This window comes from Sander vitreus, chromosome 9, assembly GCF_031162955.1.
Source record: "Sander vitreus isolate 19-12246 chromosome 9, sanVit1, whole genome shotgun sequence".
Taxonomy (NCBI): Eukaryota; Metazoa; Chordata; class Actinopteri; order Perciformes; family Percidae; genus Sander; species Sander vitreus.
In genome coordinates, this window is record NC_135863.1 from 9,488,640 (window position 1) to 9,506,501 (window position 17,862).

General features: G+C 38.2%; 2 protein-coding genes across 4 annotated transcripts; both read left to right on the top strand.

Annotated features, from left to right (window-relative positions):
* The first annotated feature begins 654 nt into the window (after positions 1–654).
* On the top strand, positions 655–5,352 carry babam1 (BRISC and BRCA1 A complex member 1). Its single transcript, XM_078258630.1, has 9 exons — positions 655–774; positions 1,377–1,833; positions 1,929–1,987; positions 2,082–2,202; positions 2,296–2,374; positions 2,481–2,505; positions 2,609–2,738; positions 2,904–2,990; positions 4,366–5,352. Exons 2-9 carry the CDS (start codon positions 1,402–1,404, stop codon positions 4,564–4,566), a joined length of 1,134 nt encoding a protein of 377 aa, XP_078114756.1. The 5' UTR covers positions 655–774; positions 1,377–1,401; the 3' UTR covers positions 4,567–5,352.
* A 240-nt stretch (positions 5,353–5,592) lies between these two features.
* On the top strand, positions 5,593–17,167 carry plvapb (plasmalemma vesicle associated protein b). 3 transcript variants are annotated; one of them, XM_078258629.1, is made up of 10 exons: positions 5,593–6,352; positions 9,253–9,588; positions 9,890–10,066; positions 10,342–10,423; positions 11,826–12,027; positions 12,107–12,326; positions 15,487–15,636; positions 16,000–16,119; positions 16,591–16,659; positions 16,798–17,167. In XM_078258629.1, the coding sequence occupies exons 2-10, from the start codon at positions 9,385–9,387 to the stop codon at positions 16,804–16,806; spliced, it is 1,233 nt and encodes a 410-aa protein (XP_078114755.1). In that variant the 5' UTR covers positions 5,593–6,352; positions 9,253–9,384; the 3' UTR covers positions 16,807–17,167. The 3 variants fall into 3 exon arrangements, with proteins under 3 accessions (XP_078114755.1, XP_078114754.1, XP_078114753.1); XM_078258628.1 differs by lacking the exon at positions 5,593–6,352 and adding an exon at positions 6,636–6,959; XM_078258627.1 differs by lacking the exon at positions 5,593–6,352 and having other exon boundaries at positions 9,124–9,588.
* The last annotated feature ends 695 nt before the right edge of the window (positions 17,168–17,862 follow it).

Consider the following 17,862-nt stretch of genomic DNA (forward strand, 5'->3'; position numbering starts at 1 on the left):
CCAAATATAGCTTCCATGTCTTTTTTTAATAGCAGACCATGAGTAAACTCTAGATACATATTGTAGATGCTCTGCGAAACAATGACAAAAGAAATGTACTATGATGTCATGTCATTTGAAAAATGCACAAAGTTACAATCAATTTGGACCACGACACTGACTTAAATTAAATTGTGTTTCTTCTGTCTTTGTTGACAGCAAATGAAGTTTCTGCTGAATTAATTTACCTACACTGAAAGTATTGAGTCAGATTCTGCAGAATTGTGCTAAAAACCAAACATGAATTATAGATCAATTCAACACCAGTTTTCTTTTAATGTAGGCATGTGTTTTAATCTAGTAATACACAACACCATATTTGGTCATCCTGGTGAGTCTGGAAAAAAGTGGAAGATGTTACAGAGAGAAATGCCTATTTACTGCCTGAATCATTTTCTGATTCACAAAAATAGATTAGCATTCATAGGACTTTGTTTAAAATGTACTTACAAATATTGTTTTTACGACTACAATTAACACTTCAATCCCCACAAAGAAAAGAGTAAGAAAAAAAGGCAGAAAAATGTAACCTTCTCATTTATTCTTTTTATTTTGTAACCTTCTCATTTAACTCTATTACCCACAATGCTATGACACTTAGCAGTTCCTGCTTTGGTCATTTCCGGTAAGGGAGTCGTCCATCAAAACAAATGTTAGTTCGTCGTTGAAATATTTTGCAACTTTCAATGAGTTTCACTTTATTTGAATCCTAGAAGTTTTGCAGTTACTTATCACGTAAGTATACCTCAACATTTTAACACAAAACATTTCGTACGTCTCGTCTCGTCTGCTTTGCTCTAATTTCTCTTGAAGCTAATGCTAACAGCTCACATTGCTACTGCGCTGTCATCAAACATCACCTGTGTTAGCTACATGGACTCTGGCTTTATGGACGCATGATTGATGCATTTCTAACTAAACTATCCATCCTATAAAGCTAAAACACCTCAGTCTTTGTTATTCCGGTTAGCTTTAAGCTGAACCTTTTGTTCATACGGACAGAATTGTAGCTTTACTTGTATGGCACGATTTTGATAGTAACAATTCCATTATAAAGTTAATATAGAAAGTAGAGGCAATTCCGAGCTTCATGCAGCTTTCTTTCGATCATTGTACGATCTGTGTTGAAATTTTAAAGAGGCTCTTTTGATTTTTCTTTTTAGCATTTATAGACAGTTTTGGTGACCAATTGGTGAATTTAATTTACGTTTTAATATCTGTGGATGTCAGTCACAGGTAAATGCAAAGACAATTCTGGTTACAAATGTGTTAATATTTCCTCTTCATGGCTAAACTAACTTGCCACCCAGTCAAACTCATCATCCCTACTTCCTTAGCAACCTGTATCTTAGCAACCAATCCATGGAGACGCCGGAGCCGGGCCCAGCAGATGGAGAGGAGCGTCTGGTGGAGCTGCGACCTCGGACACGCTCCAACCCTGAAGGTGCCGAGGACCGTCGCAGCAGCACGGGCAGCCTTGGAGGAAACAGTAACCCAAACATATCTCAGCCTGCTGTGGGGAGTCGTGTTGAGGGCGAGGGCGAGGCTTCAACCAGCGACAGTGCTCCCAGTTCCACCACCACAACTGTCTCAGCCACTGCAGCTCAGACAGTAGCCCCTGTTGCAGTAGTAGCAGCGGTTGCAGCCAGTGCCACAGTACCACTTTCCACTGCTTCTGTTGCAGCCAAAGAGAGGCCGAAGCCCACGCAGCAACAGCCCACATTGACAACCCCCATCCCTCCACCAGCAGAGTACCAGCTCAGAGTTCCTCGTGTCAACTGTCCAGAGAAAGTGGTAGGCTCACAATACAGTTCTGATTTATGTTTCACATGAAAATTAAGCCTTACTTTCACCTTAAGGCTTATTCTATCTGGTGTTCCTCATGGCAGATAATCTGCTTAGACCTTTCAGAAGAGATGTCTTTGCCAAAGTTGGAGTCTTTTAACGGGTAAGCTACAGCAAAGTAAACTTTTATTCCTCAGTGCTCGCAATTTATCAATTTATTTGTCATCTCTGCCTAATTTATCTGTCTTTCTATTTAGGTCTAAAACGAATGCCCTGAACATATCCCAGAAAATGATTGAGATGTTTGTCAGAACTAAACACAAGATTGACAAACGGCATGAGTTTGCACTGGTAGTAGTCAATGATGACTCTCTCTGGGTGAGTACAGGAATGGTTTAATCTGCTCCAAATGTTATGTACAGTTTTCTAGAACATGTTTACTCTTTTTCTGTGTTTGTGTATGTGCCCCAGTTGTCGGGCTTCACCTCTGACCCCAGGGAGCTGTGCAGCTGTCTGTATGATCTTGAGACTAATGTGTGCGAGTCCTTCAGTATCCTTTCATTCAAAACTAACTTTTAAACAATGAAGATAAATTAAAACATAGTACATGAAATTAATTCTAGGTGTTACATTTTAGCCTTAACTGTCCTCTGTAGACCTTGAAGATCTTCTTAATGTAATGTAAGTCCTGTCTGATTTATAAACCTTTTTGTCTCTTAAAATACATGAAATGTTATATAGAAGTGTTTACTGAAGGAAATCTCTTCTACTGTTGTCTTTGTAGTCGTCAGAAGATCGAGCTGCCGTCGATGGACAATGTTCAGACCATCCCTCCTCCATATGTGGTGCGGACTGTGCTCATCTACAGCCGCAATGCAGGGCAGCTTCAGTTCAACCCTTCAGAGGCTGTTAGTGTAAGTGTGACAATTGCTGCGATATCCTGGTTGAGTACATTTCTTTTCTTGTAAATGTGATTTTCCCTCCAGAAAATGTTCTCTCTCTTATGTTTTTGGCTGCTTTGAGCAGAGTGCATTAACTTTACATTGAAGTGAAGGTCTTGTTCTTGTGTCCTGCCCCAGAAAATGCTGCAATCTCCATATTTTTTCTTTGATGTTGTCTACCTACACAATGGGGTGGAGGAGCAGGGAGATGATACCAGCTGGAGGGTGAGTGAATAAGCTGATGAAGAGACAATGGCTGCGGTTGAATAGTCAATTTTGCTTAGGAAAATTGAAACGATGAAACGACCCGGAAGTAGGTAAGTGGCAGCCGTGATAAGAGCCGTATCGAATTGTCTAAATAATAAGAAAAGGTGCTTCAATGCTTCCTTTATCATCTCCTTCAGCATATGATACACTGTACCATCCTTTTACGAAAGAAAAGGAGATAATACCGTCCCACAAGTCCTTGCGGCAGCATCATAAAGCGACATATCAGCATTTGGTCGTTCTATATTCACAATATTAAGTGACGGCTGTAACCTTGTACGCACCATGCGTACATTTTATTTTCTGTGAGACATAGCAACACAACTAATAATAATGATAATGTACTTTATGGTACTGTTTGAGTGGTTTAATAAATCGATTAATGAAAGAACTTTACTCTCGTCTCCGACGCGTAAAATTTCAGTGAGCATGCATACAGAACTGTGAATGAATGGATCGCTGAATCCAAAGCAGCGCACCGGACATTGGTTTAATTTTAACCCAGAGCAATGTCCAAAACAAGTTCACCAGTTCGCCCCTCAGTGGTTTATTTCAATATATATGTTTTGTTGAAAGCCAGTACAGACATAACTACATTATTTTGACCATGTGTGAAAGTTGGAATATTATGTGAGTGGTCTGGTGTATCATTAATGTTAATCTGGTAACCTAGAGAGTTAATCTAGCTCTCTCACGACTGCTGCTGAGGCTGATTGAAACGGACTGTAGCTGTGATTGTGACTATAGTTATCATGGAATGACTTCACTTTGGCCGTTGCTGTCACTGTGATTGTAGCTGTGATGCCTGTGACACATCATTTTGTAAAGGTGTAACACGGACTACATGCAGGGGTTGGGTGTGCAGTGAATTGATGGTCATGCAGGCTAAGCATGGTTTTGAATCTTCTGTATTCCTGAACTCCTGTTGTGTATTGGTAACACATCTGTAGAATCTGATAGAAGCACCACAGGTTCAGATCATATATGGCTTAACGATGATTTCTTGGCTAATGTTAAAATGGATCTATTTTATTTCTATGCTGCAGCCATTTCCATGGCATTATAGGTTCAACCACAAATTGTTTTAGTCGGAGCAATAACCAGATCCACAGCGACAGCTTCAACCAACACAGCCAGGCAGACAACAATTCCCATGTGACCCCTTGGGGGTTCCATACCTTCCTGTATTTGCAGTGAATTTATTTAAATACTTCTGTCCGTAGAGGGATGTTGTGAAAAACCCACTTCACGATAACAGCTTTTCACACTATGATGTAATCTGGATATTTCTCTAGGTGCTGCATTTCAACTATGGTATGTTTTCTGTCTCCAGGACAACTACGCCTCTTTCTGCAACCTGGACTCAAAGGGCATGTGCTATCGCTTTGAGGTTTCCCTGAGTGGACCCGCCATCGAGCTGCACAACTGCATGGCCAAACTTCTGGCTCACCCTTTACAAAGACCTTTCCAGAGCCACGCGTCTTACAGCCTGCTGGAGGGGGAAGACCCCCAGGACATTGAGGCAATGGTGTAAAAAGGGCACACTTATAAAGCCCTGTTTCTCCGTGAAATTCACACACTGTAGTTTATTAGAAAGGGGCAAGGGTTTTCCAAGTACCACTTATTACTGAGGGGGTTTCCATTTACTGCTGTAAAGCGATAATTTTTAAGAATATTTGGGAAAACCATGTGTAGTTGTAAAGAAACAAGGGTTTCAGCAGGTTACTACTAACTCAATCATTGTGTTTCCATAAAAGAATGAGTGAGTCATTGATTGTTCTAAGCTTATCTGATGTTGTTAGCTGTAAAACTACTGGAGGTCTCCTGGGGGATGAGGTGATGTCAGAGAATCCAGGAGCAGGACACAAGTAGGAGGAGAAGATCGAGAAAGAATAAGAAAAAGAAGATGTTCAAAGCATCAAGCTTTGTTAAAGTCACTCCCTCCCCATTTGAAATTTCTTTTAAGTCTTAGACCACACTGATCTGTCTGTAAGTCTTAAAGGGGGAAATCAGTGCAAACGTGTGACAGTTTTTGATAGCTGGCCTTTTGAGACAAACTGCAATATGATGCACTGTATCACAGAGGTCACTTCTGTATTTTTGCCTTCCCTTTTTGTTGGTAATTTCCACCTTTTGTTGCCTGTTTTAATGTATTTTCAGTAACGTAGAAGCGGCCCCTCCTTTGACAATGATTGGCATTTGTGGATTGATTGTAGAAAAAGGCCCCTCATTATGCCAGTCAAGCTGCACTTGAAACACATTGTACAGAAAAGCTTTTTGAAGCCGTTTCAAGATATTAAATGTTGCATGTTGAATCATATTTTTCATTTTCATATGTGCTTTCTATGTTTTTGTCAGTAGATGGCAGCAAAGTCCATCTAGAGATCTGAGCTGAATTCAAAGGCATTGTCAAAAAGCTGCTGTGGTCCATGATAGTCTAATTTTTGTATAGATACTACATCAAAGTGTCAGTTTTGATCATTTTTTTTCCTGTTTTTTTTTTTTCTTTTACTAAAATTTTCTGCGTTAAATCTTCACTGTCAAGCTTCATCTTCAGTGTCACTCTGATATGACAGCATGGTTAAGCTGCTATCACAGCTTCTGTTGAAAACCTTCTCTGTTATCCACCTATAGCATGAGTATTACTTCAGTGATATATTTTCCGGTCACCCTAAATGTGTCTGGTTATCTTAAGAGGTGTTTATATCTCAGTCTGTAACAGTTTAGTTTCCTGTTTTTGTTCAGAAGTTGATCCGTCTGTCCTGACTCCTGATAGTCACTCATTTTCTGTCACTCTAACATACCTTCATAAATTAGCTTTCTTTCCGGTGAGGACAGGTTTTCAGGGAGACAATGGGGAGCAGGAAAACCCCAGGCTCAGAGGACCTTTCCCCTTTCACACACTTCCCCAGAAGAGCCGGCCTTTCCCCACGTCATCACTGCAGATAACAGCGCGGGGGTGGATCCAGTGCGTCTGTACCACAGGGGGAATTTGTTATTCTCTTATCCCTGAAGAATGACAGGTCCCTATTGTTTTCATTCTTTCACTCCTCCACCTGCATGAGTCCTTTCCGTACTTGCTTGCAACAGGATATGGTGGACCTTTTTTTTTATTATTTTTTATTATTTTTTATTTTCTGCTTTTACTCTTTATGGCTTACATTGTTCATCCACCACCAGGGGAATATGGAATTCTCTATCACTATATTTAAATGTGGCACTGATGGATGATCTTTCCTGGTTTCTTCTATATCACATGCAGACAGTGGTGGAAAATAACTAATTGTACTTTATACTTCTACTCCACTACATTTCAGAGGGTAATGTTGTACTTTTCACTCCACTACAGTTATCTGACACCCAGTGGCGGTTTTTGGCACGGGCGAAGCGGGCAGCCGCCCGGGGCGCATTTTTTTTTATGACTCATGAGGGGCGGCACGAGCAGTTTATATAACCTCGAAGCGGTTTTCTACTGTATTATCCATCATTTCACCGTGTAGGGAATTGGCAAATTTGCGCCCCTGCTTGCTGAGAAGGTGCCGTGCGCACACTGCACAGGGAAGCTGTGAGAAGGGGAAAGGGGAGGGGGGGAGCGGGGGACAGTTCACCTCTGGGTCGAACGGGTTGCTGGGCATAGGCGCCGATACCGTTGGTGCTCCGCTAATACTGAGCACCTACGAAGCTGATCGCGGTTATGTGTCAGTTAAACTTTTCATCTCAATCCTATCCTGAGTTGAAAGAGAGCCTACTTTACGGCTTTATTATCGAGTTGATAGGCGTGTGTGTTCGTGTCGGCCGCCTGAAATGCAAACATTTTTTGACTACTTTTTTTTTTTTTAAAGGGCGTGCGCCCGCGAGCATTCAATAGGGGAGCAGATTTCTTACAATAACGTCATTGATGATTTTGCATCAAGGAAGGCCAGAAAGGTCAGGTTTTACTTTGTGTTTTCTGTTCTTAGTGCAATAGTGTAACAGTTAGATTCTCTTTAGTGTGTTTTCACATTTGTGTGATGAAGGATTTGTGCTATTTAGAATAGGCCTATTTATTCTATATTTTATTTGTATATTATTCTTAATATTTTATATTATTGTTGCTCTCTGCTGTTACAATTTTTTATATATCTGATTGTATATATTTTTGGCACATTTATTTATATATATTATAACAACATAAGTGAAAAAGAGAAAATTATATTTCTCAATTGCACAAATCTTTCATTAGAACATTTGAAAAACACACGTAAGAGAATCCAGTTATTTAACTATTGCAATTACAACAGGAAACACACTTTTTAAGTTGCACAATCTCCACCTCCAACATTTTCACAATGAACACAATTCTGCACAAAAGATGACAGTATAAGTTATCAGAACTTAAAATAAATATACACTATAATATTTTTGCAATTTTGTGTTTTTTTTGGGGGGGTGCTCGAAGGGGGTCTCGGGTGTAATTCAATGTAGAACCGCCCTGACACCTGTAGTAACTTGTCATTACACCTAAAGATCCGAGGTAGTTTGTGTACCAGAGACAACCTTCAGTTTTTGTAAATTAACAGGTCACCTGTTTCGCAAAGCCAAATGTGTTGTTGAAATGTTTTATAAAGTTTTATATTGCTAACCCTAACCCTAACCCATGATTATCTTAAAACAACCGTTACTCCTATGCTGGATACTACACTACACTACCTGGTCCCATGTGAGCAAAGTATAAAGTATACAGGTCCCGACTCAGTTGATATTGTCTATTAGTGGTGCAAATATTTTAAAAATGATTGCAATTAATCAAATTACATACAAGCAGTTGACACATGGTGCACCTGGGGCCACTGGGGGCATGGGGTCCCGAGGCAGTTGTCCTCTTTGCTTTATCTTGAGTAACATCAACATTACAATCTTGCTTATAATGCATCTGTATATAATATATATAATAATGCATAATAATATTTGTTTACATTGTGATACTTTTACTTAGGTAAAGAATCTGGCTTCCACCACTGTGCGCAGATTAAGCAGCCACTTAAGTCTGTCAATCTGTTCACTATTTGGTCATACTGTCTTGATTTTTATTATGTGCCATGTGCAGCACATTAAAGGTATAGGTTCACTTCTTAATAAAACAGTCACATGTCCATATGTGCATTGAAAGAGTTGTTGAAATCATCCCCCTGTCCATACTGGTTTTAAAGAGATCCCTTCTTAACATGATTTCAACTTGATTTTAATGTAAGTTATGAGGCATGAAATCCACAGTCCTCATCCTGTGTAAAAATGACAATAACTGACAGATACAGTTAAGCTGAAACACAGAGGAAATGTCATGCTAAAAGGTCAATCTGCTGAAACCTCATATTAGCATCATACTGTATGTTTTGAATTAATTTCTGCGCAGAACGAGGACTGGATTTTGTCCCCTATCACTTACGGTACATTGGAAGCGCATTAAGAGGGGATCTCTTGGACAGTATGAACAGGAGGAATGATTACAGCAAGATCAACCTGTTTCAGTGTTCACATATACATAAGAAGAGGGAAAAGATACCATAGGTATGATACCTGACTATTGTTTAAAGACAGACTTGAAAAAAGGGAACCTATGCTTTAATTACATATATGTTAAAACACAACATTTTTAATAATAAATGTGTATTGCCTCAATTCTCAAATATAGAGGAGCTCACATGCACACAACAAAAGCAGATAAGCAAATACTGCAGCAATTCATGAGTCTGGCTTTTTAAATCGGGAGTAGATTTTAGGAATTTATATTATTTATATATTTTAATAAGGTTATCCAACATTTTGTGGAAAGATCATACCATAAATAATCAATAAATTATTCAATGTAGAGTATTTTTTCTATATCTTTAAACATGTCTTGAAGGGATCTTTAAATGTTACGTAATTAATCTTCCTGCCACAACAATCTTCTTTTGTTTGAACTACCAGGAAAATTTGTGACAATTTGGACAGTGGTGCAGCTGGGGGATGTAACTGTGACAGAGGTCGATAAGGGAGGAGTGAGGGGAGGGCTGGGCCAGGATGGGCTGGAAGTGTGTCACCAGCAGCATTTATAAACATGGCCCCTTTACACACCTAAGGGTCATTTTTTACATCCATCCATGCATGCCTGTATGTTTCTGCACGCTGACAGTGTGGCAGAGCTGTGGAAGACAGAGAAACAAACATCACCACTATTTTTTCCACTTCTGCTCAACAGGGTTCACCTTGAGGCCTCAGCACTTGCTCTGCAGAGAAGATCACATCTGAACGGAAACCTTGTGGATTTTAGCAAAAACAATTCCTATTTGATCGTCCAAAACCAGCTGCAACCATTTCTCCTCCAGCAGTCATGTACAGCTCCAGCTACTCCCAGGCCAAGTTTGGCCTGGAGGCAAAAACGCCTATGCACAAGCCCAAAGGGAAGAGCTGCGGCTACTACATGAGGATCGTCTTCTTCTTTTGCTCTCTGATCCAGTCTCTGATCATTGTCAGCCTGGTGCTCTTCCTCGTCTATGGACAGCCAGAGAAGTCTGCAGAGGAAAAGAGGGTCGAGGTCAGTGATATCTATTAAAGGTCTCCCTCCATCTAAATGTTTTAAGACATAAAATGCTTTGCTTTGAATAATAATTTGTGTATTATATAATTTCACCACAAATAAAGTGAAGTAACAATAAGCAAAATGAGAGACATAGAGACATAATGAGGCTTTAAGAATCAGATGGACTTCTGCAGAAGCTTTTGAATCATCACTCACCTGTTATGTTTCCGACACGTTATCATATTAATGTATGTATATAACATGTTCAGAGCTGTAAAATACAGTGATGCTGAGTGCTCTGATTGTTATTCTAAAGGAGCTGGAGCTGAACTTCAACAGGGTGAGTGAGAACAACATCCAGCTGAGAAAGGAGAAAGGCGAGCTGGGAGCTCAACTGGGAGCTCGCACAGCTGAGAAAGCTGCTCTGGAGACCGAGTTGGCAAAGCTGAAGACTGAAGCCAACAACACAGTATATACGCTGAAAGATAAATTAGTAAGTAGAGGACTTGATTAATAATATGTTAACAAAAGCGGTTGCTGCAGTAGTTTTTAACACCTCTTCATCATCTTTGAAAAATTATTTTTACAACAAGAACAAAATGAAGGTTACAAGTCAAGTCTTTCCAATGTGCAAACTATACAACATGATTATTTCTGAAGGCATTGTTCTAGTTGTAGTAATTTGAGTAAATAAAGTTACATTTAACCACTTTACAAAACTTACAAATGATTCATCATCCTGTAAATAATTATATTTTTCATTTATAGACTATCTGTGAGAGTAAGGTGAGCATGATGATGCGTCGCTCCACCCTTCCAATCCAGCCCCCTCCTGTGGCCACTACTACCAGTATGTACTCCATACTTTTTGGGAGATTTTGTCTAATACTGTTTAAATATTATGAAAAATTATTCTGTTGATGAACATTCACTGCATCAGAAATTTGGGCAATAATGAATGTATGTGTATAATAATATATAAATGTACAGTAAAATTAAAGTCTTTGTGCAATAGTGTATATATATATATATATTAGTTTTCAGTTAAGTAAAAAGAATATGGGTACCACTTCCCAATGAGGCACCCTTTATACAGGGTTTATATGTTTTAATGAATGGCTTTATTAATGGTTAATAAATATATTACTAATGCTTTATAGATCAGTTACAAGAAAAGAACATTTGACCTATGAAAATCGCTCCATCCATCCATCCATCCATCCATCCATCGTCATCCTCTTACATTATATAGACCTTAGTGGTCCCCTAATACTGTATCTGAAGTCTCTTTTATATAGGCCTTAGTGGTCCCCTAATACTGTATCTGAAGTCTCTTTTATATAGGCCTTAGTGGTCCCCTAAGTGGCCTTGACCAACTGCCACTTTGCTCGTTTGAAAGCCATGATGCCTCTCTCTCTCATGGGTGGGCCAAATTCTCTGGGCGGGCAAAGCAGAGAAAGGGGCTGTAACCTTCCTCCTTATGACCTCATCAGGGGCAGATTCCAGATCGGCCCATCTGAGCTTTCATTTTCTCAAAGGCAGAGCAGGATACCCAGGGCTTGGTTTACACCTATCGCCATTTCTAGCCACTGGGGGACCATAGGCAGGCTGGGGGAACTCATATTAATGTTAAAAAACCTCATAAAGTGAAATTTTCATGCCATGGGACCTTTAAGTAAAACTAAACTAACTAAATGATGGTTTAGTTGAGTGTTTATTGCCCTCTATTAATTACTTTTTAACATTTATACCAGTAGACTAGGCTTTTTACAAAGTAAGAAAGTGATTAATTGATAAATGATTTCACTTTTAATTGTCAGATTGTGGCTGGGTTGGCTCGGTGGGTGGAGCGGGGGCACATATACTGAGAGGCTTATGCAGCGGTCCAGGGTTTGAGTCCGACCTGTGACAATTTCCTGCATGTCTTCCACCTCTCTCTCCCCTTTCTCACCTAGCTGTCCTGTCAAAATAAAGGTGGAAAATCCCCAAAAATAATCTTAAAAAAATAAATAAAAATAAAGTAATTGTTCACGTCCTTGGAACCCAAACATTCTTTTTATTAATGTCTAATAACTGATCTACAAAGCATTACTACATGATTTAAACATTAGCAACACCATTAGTTAAACTTTGTAAATGGTTACTTATTAGAAAGTGTTACCAGAATATTAATAAACACGAAAAATGCCATTGTTACTAAAAGTATTACTGTCTATTTAAGTTGTCCTACGGTTTCCCACTGAACTCTCCAGGTGAAATTAATTCTTTGAAGACCCTCAACGCTCAGCAGAAAGCTATGATAAACTTCATTGAGTCAAATTTCACCCAGACGGTTCAGTACCTGAGCCAGGAGAGAGACAAAGCCCTCAGAGAGCAAGACTCACACCAGCAGGATGCCATCACCCTGCGCAGGGAGAACAGGGAGCTAAAGGAGCAGCTCACCACCTACACCAGGTACTGTCCGTCTTCTCCTTGAGAGTAACTACAAGTATTAAGAGTAAACTCATTAAAGTTTGTTTGTTTTTCTTTTCAGGAAGTGCAAAGAGGACTTTGCTCACTCTTTGGATGGGATCAAAACGGTGACCAGCGAATTCCTGAACAAGATCAACACCCTGTTTCCCCACCAGCTGACATTTCACCTCAGCTGCCACAGCCAGCAGGTGCAGATGGAAAAGATCCGAAACAGTTGCACGAACCTCTCCAGAGACGTGGAAAACAAGTTCCAGCTGTATTTAGACAATGTGGGCAACAAGGTGTGTGCAACATATTTTGTCATTCTTGGTGTGTGTTGATTTGATATTATTTAAAATGACAGATGGATGGAATCTACTCAGTTTATGCTGGAATACACAGCTTTGAAAGGGAGTAAGCAGTGAAATAACTGTTTTTACATTTAGTAATTTATATATAGACTTGTATGCAGTTGGGGAAGACGTTCTTAGATCCTCTACAAGTAAAGGTCCTGCCGACAAAATACTACTTACATAAAAACAAGTATTAGAGAGAGATTTAGATTTATTGTCCCAGAGGGAGATTTATTTTCACAGCCATACAACACACATACAGATATATGTACATATATCACATTATCAGCAAAATATACAGGCAGACTGAAGGATCTCAAGATAAATCTAAAGGGGATAATGAATAATGAGGTAGAAGAGAAAAGTTGTTTCACAATTACATTTTCAGACTTTTCTTTAATCTTTTTTTAGATATTGGATACTTTTACCTCTTAAGGCCTCAGAAAGTTATTTAAATGAAACCATCTGATCAGTTTAGAGGGGAAATCTTTCAAAGGCTGGGAACCAGTGGTGTAGTCTACGCGATACGCAGGTATACGCAGTATACCCACTAAGAAAGCGCCAGGATTTCCATATACCCACTTAAAAATGCCCAATGACACGCAACAACATACTTTCCATTATATTTTTGACACATTTTTAATTGTCATCTGTGTTTTTCTACTTCACATAGGCTAAATAAAGGTATTTCCACCGTAAGTTGGTGCATAAAAGTGTATCCGAATACAGGAAATTAAGTCCTTGACACTCCAAACTTCCCTGGGGGAGGACACCTAGACCCCTCACTATGATATGCCCCCCCCCCAGATTCTGGCCAATATATATATATACAGTACAGTATACCCACTACAATACATCAGACTACACCACTGCTGGGAACCACTGGTTTAATCTTTAACAATACGTTGTATTTTATAAATTAATCCTTGGTTGTTTTTTTTAAATGTAAAATTTTAATCTGAAAAGTAACTAGTAATTTAAGATGTAAAATTATTGAAGTGGAGTAAGAAGTACAATAATTCCTTTTCAAATGTAGTGGAGTAAAAGCATAAAGTAGCATAAAATGGAACTACTCAAATAAACTACCTCAAAAATTTTAGTAAGTTTTCAGAGTTTGCCATCCTTCCTTTAAACTCTCTTTAAACTCTGATGGAATATTCCAAAATTAATAAAATTAATTAATTAATACAATTAATAAAATTAATTAATTCATAAAATTAATTAAATTAATTAATTCATAAAATTAATTTAATTAATTAATTAATTAAATGGGAAACCAGTTTCTTGAGGGAGGAAGTCTATCCGCAGCACCAATCATGATAAATCTACTAGCTAAAGAGACAGACATCCTCTGAGGCCAACGCGGGGTCAAAGCAGAGGTGAAGCGTTTGTCTCTGCTGATACAGCAGCACAGTGCAGGAAAACAAAAACGTACCCTCAGTAAGTAGCTTTTTTTTTTATTCTTGAGAGCAATATGTCGGTTGAATACAACTCTCACTGAGGGGTCGAAAATCATCACTTCTCCATAAACTAATTAATTAAACGTTTGTCTCCTTTTTCAGAAGTCAGGTGGTAATTGTAAACTTTTGTCCATGCAGACAAAATTGTAATCCAATCTTAAGTTTTCACAAAACACAAACAATGATACAATAGAATTACCATAAAAGACAATGCCAACAGCAACATAAAATTCATTTCCACATGACAAATTTCTCTTTATAAAACAGTTTCAACTTGAGTATGGCTGTAACTAAAGATTTGCAATGAAACGATTTTCATAATTGATTAATCGTTGGTCTTTAAATGGTTAGAAAATAGTCAAAAATACCCATTACATTTACCCTTTCTGTCTTGTTTTGTCTGACCAACAGATATTCAGTTTACAATATCAAACAGAGAACAACAGCAAATCATCTAACCAGAAAATATGTTTTATTTTTTCTTAAAAAACAACTTAAACAATTGATCGATTAATTTAATTTTGAGTTCAAACATATTGATCCCTAAAACAGGAGAAGACATCTGTCCAAATGAGGATTTATGAAAGGACGCCTTACTGCCTTGTAGATTGCTGTAGACACTTCCCAAGTTACTATTAGAACATTAAGAATATAGCAGCGATGAAATCCTATAGGCTTCCAGTCCGAAATCTTTATTGCACGATTATACTGTACACTCTCTGGCCACTTTATTTGGTACATCTAAACAATCAAAAGCAATCAAACCCCATATTCAACCATTACAAAGCTTTTTTTATGACATACTAGACTATGACTTTTATGACATACTATACTATGACTTTTTATATGACATACTGGGCATGCGCAAGCTGCGTTGCTATGGATACACGTAATATATGCGTACTGTCGGGGTAATGTCTGTTTGAATGCATGGCAAACTAGCCAAACTTCATCAGATAAACACGGATTGAACATGTCAAATCTGACCCAAAATCTCCAAACAAGGACAGCCATGGCACACCAACCAAACATCTGTTCGTTGGAGAATGTTTGATTTCTTTTATGTTTACAGTAAATTTGCTTTTAAAACCTTGCTCACAATTTTAATATGTTTCTTAAACTTTAGGTAGGAGTCTAACAAATATTTTACCTTTTCAGTACATTCTCCATTAATCTTTAAACTTTACTTCTGACGGGGGTTGAGCCTGGAATTAAAGCAGATAAGAAAATGTTCTTAATATTGTGTGTTACACACAAGTTTTCAAACTGCACAGTCAAATTCATCAAACTTATGAAACCATTGTGTGGCTACATTCATTCCACTGATTCAGCTCCATATTTGGTAAAACAGAATTAGTGTTCACTAGTGTCACAGACACCTCAACCACTGATTTAGAATAACAATAACCAATGTGCTGTGTCCCTCAGGGAGACACTCAGTGTAGATTTCATTCATGAACTCCCACTGTGACGTTGAAGAAAATGTACATTAAGAAATCCATCCAACCACAGCCCATTATACTGTATATGAGTGACTCTCCCACTTTCTGCTGCAGTCTAGAAAAGCAATATATTTAAAAGGAAAAACATGGAATCAAATGAGTATATATCATTGATTAAAAAATAATAATATTTTTTTTTATTTCTAGGTGGCTGAGATCCAATCCAAGTCCAGTCGTCTGGAGGTGCAAAACTCACAATTGACTTCTGACCTGCAGCAGTGTGAACGCAAACACAGTGAGACGGTCGCAGAGGCCGCCAAGCAGCTGCAGCTCAAGCAAAAGACTCATGACGACCAGGTAGATTATATTTGTGTGTGTGTGTGTGTGTGTGTGTGTGTGTGTGTGGGTGTGTGTGTGTGTGTGTGTGTGTGTGTGTGTGTGTGTGTGTGTGTGTGTGTGTGTGTGTGTGTGTGTGTGTGTGGGTGTGTGGGTGGGTGGGTGGGTGGGTGAGGGAACCAAGGAAGAGATCCATGGAAGAAGCTAATTTCCTCAGTATCTCATTATAAAACTGTGACTGCCATTGTAAAATATATGATTATATGTTACTGTTTAACAAGAACCTAAATCATACAGTAGCATAAGAGAAATTAGGGTGTAAAATAACTTTTTTTTTTGCATTGTTTTTCATTTATATTTATAATACATGCATATTTTGTTCAGATGGAGAAAATACTGATTGAGAAGAACTGGCTGAGAGAACAGAACAAGCTCCAGGAAGACAGTTTGGCCCTGAGAGATAAAGAGCTTCAGCGATTGCTCTCTACTCAGCCCAACTTCAAGGTAAAATAAATACAGTGGACCAGCCATTTGCTCTGTACAGAGTCAGACATATGGAAGGTAATTAGGGAAGGCAGAGCCCACAAATAATTTCAAACCTTCATTTACTTGGGACAGATATTCATTTTTGTGCACATGTAAAGCATTAATCTAAGCTGCTCTCAAAAGACCATCTGTCTAAATGTCTGTATTTGGCTTTCCGGGTGCTTTGAAATAAGATTTACTCTACTGGTTATATGGACAGCAGTGCAGAGGTAAGGTGGTGCATGTGGACTCAGCAGAAAGAATTTGAGGACAGCAGGAAGGATGGACAGTCAAGATAAGAAAGGAAAGCCATTTTTAAAGAGTCATAAATTCACAAAACGCCCCATTTTCGAACCCCACAGTCCATGCACAGAAAAAAGCTGCAGAAATGTTGTCTCTGTTTGTAATGTTAAATGTTAAAATACTGAAATTATGATATTTGTTTTCCAGACCGGAGTTCCTAAAGCTGCCAGCCTACAGGCCTCTATTGGAGCACCTGGCAGTAGCAAAACTCCCACGGTAAACACTATATTGGAATAAATCAGATTATATACTATTTATATGAAGTCCGGTCTTTATGTCCCTCCTCCATTTCAGATTTTTAGACAACGATCACCTCATTTGCACTAATTATAATTATCAATGTTTGTCTTGCAGGTGAGATGAAATGAGTGGTGCGCCACAGTGATCAACATTTTGACTTTTCAAAAGACATGTATACATTTTTGATACAACACACTTTTACACAGCCTGTAAATACCGTGTCTATGTTAGTGACGTATTTACTATTGTTGGTTTGTGCACGCTTTGTCTAGTTCTACGTGGAATAGAAACTTATAGATATTTGTGTTTGAGTTTAAACATTTGCTGTGAAAAGCCTTGGTATCTATTAAGGTAAATGTAAAAAACATCCATGACACTGGTGTAAATATTTTCGATTGTGTGTCACTTGCTGTGGTTTCTGTAGTTAAAGATTTTTTTTTTTGCAATTACAAATAAATTAAATAAAAACTGACTCAATCCTAAACTATTTTGTCCTCAGTCTCGTTCGTCTCACTCTCATAAATACAACAAAGACTCAGACAGGACTTTGTGTGGCAGCTACTCGCTTGTCTGCTATAAACAGAATCCTCTTAAAATAGCTTATAAATAATTTATGTTTCCTAGTGATTCACAAATGTTTGAATTTCTGTTGCAGCCCAGATGACAATACATACACAGACCAAGTCATAAACACATCAGCAGAGATGTTAGAAGTCCTAAAAAAACTGTGGGTCAGAAATTAGAAGAAAGACATTTGGCATGAATTAGACTGGAAGTACTAGTTTTTATGACTCTGTAAAGAAAAGTTGACTGTAAGTCTATTAATAGCCATTTTTATGGTGCATTTTATGAGTTCAGTACAGGCGCTGTTATATGTGAACTGTTTTCAAGCTTTACTACTTCCGTTTCCTTTCATAAGCACCATATGATGGGTGCATACAATACTGTAGCTGGAAACGGATGGCGTTTTCTTTGACCTGTTTTATGATTATTATATTAATAAAAAAGATATATATATATATATAATATATGTATATAGCTATATAAATATATATAAACGTATATTCCATATACAGTGTCTGAGGGTAAAGTACGCATATATTAGAGTTTAGGAGACCTATTTGAATTTCACTATATCTGTTACCTCAACTTTTAACACAACATTTAAATAATGGAATA

Bases quoted from the DNA above. Each gene is read 5' to 3' on its own strand.
- babam1 (XM_078258630.1), top strand. From the start codon at position 1,402: ATGGAGACGCCGGAGCCGGGCCCAGCAGATGGAGAGGAGCGTCTGGTG. The intron at 2,375-2,480 runs GTATCCTTTCAT...TGTCCTCTGTAG, and splicing joins TAATGTGTGCGAGTCCTTCA to ACCTTGAAGATCTTCTTAAT. The intron at 2,506-2,608 runs GTAAGTCCTGTC...TTGTCTTTGTAG, and splicing joins GAAGATCTTCTTAATGTAAT to TCGTCAGAAGATCGAGCTGC.
- plvapb (XM_078258629.1), top strand. From the start codon at position 9,385: ATGTACAGCTCCAGCTACTCCCAGGCCAAGTTTGGCCTGGAGGCAAAA. The intron at 9,589-9,889 runs GTCAGTGATATC...GTTATTCTAAAG, and splicing joins CAGAGGAAAAGAGGGTCGAG to GAGCTGGAGCTGAACTTCAA. The intron at 15,637-15,999 runs GTAGATTATATT...TATTTTGTTCAG, and splicing joins AAAAGACTCATGACGACCAG to ATGGAGAAAATACTGATTGA.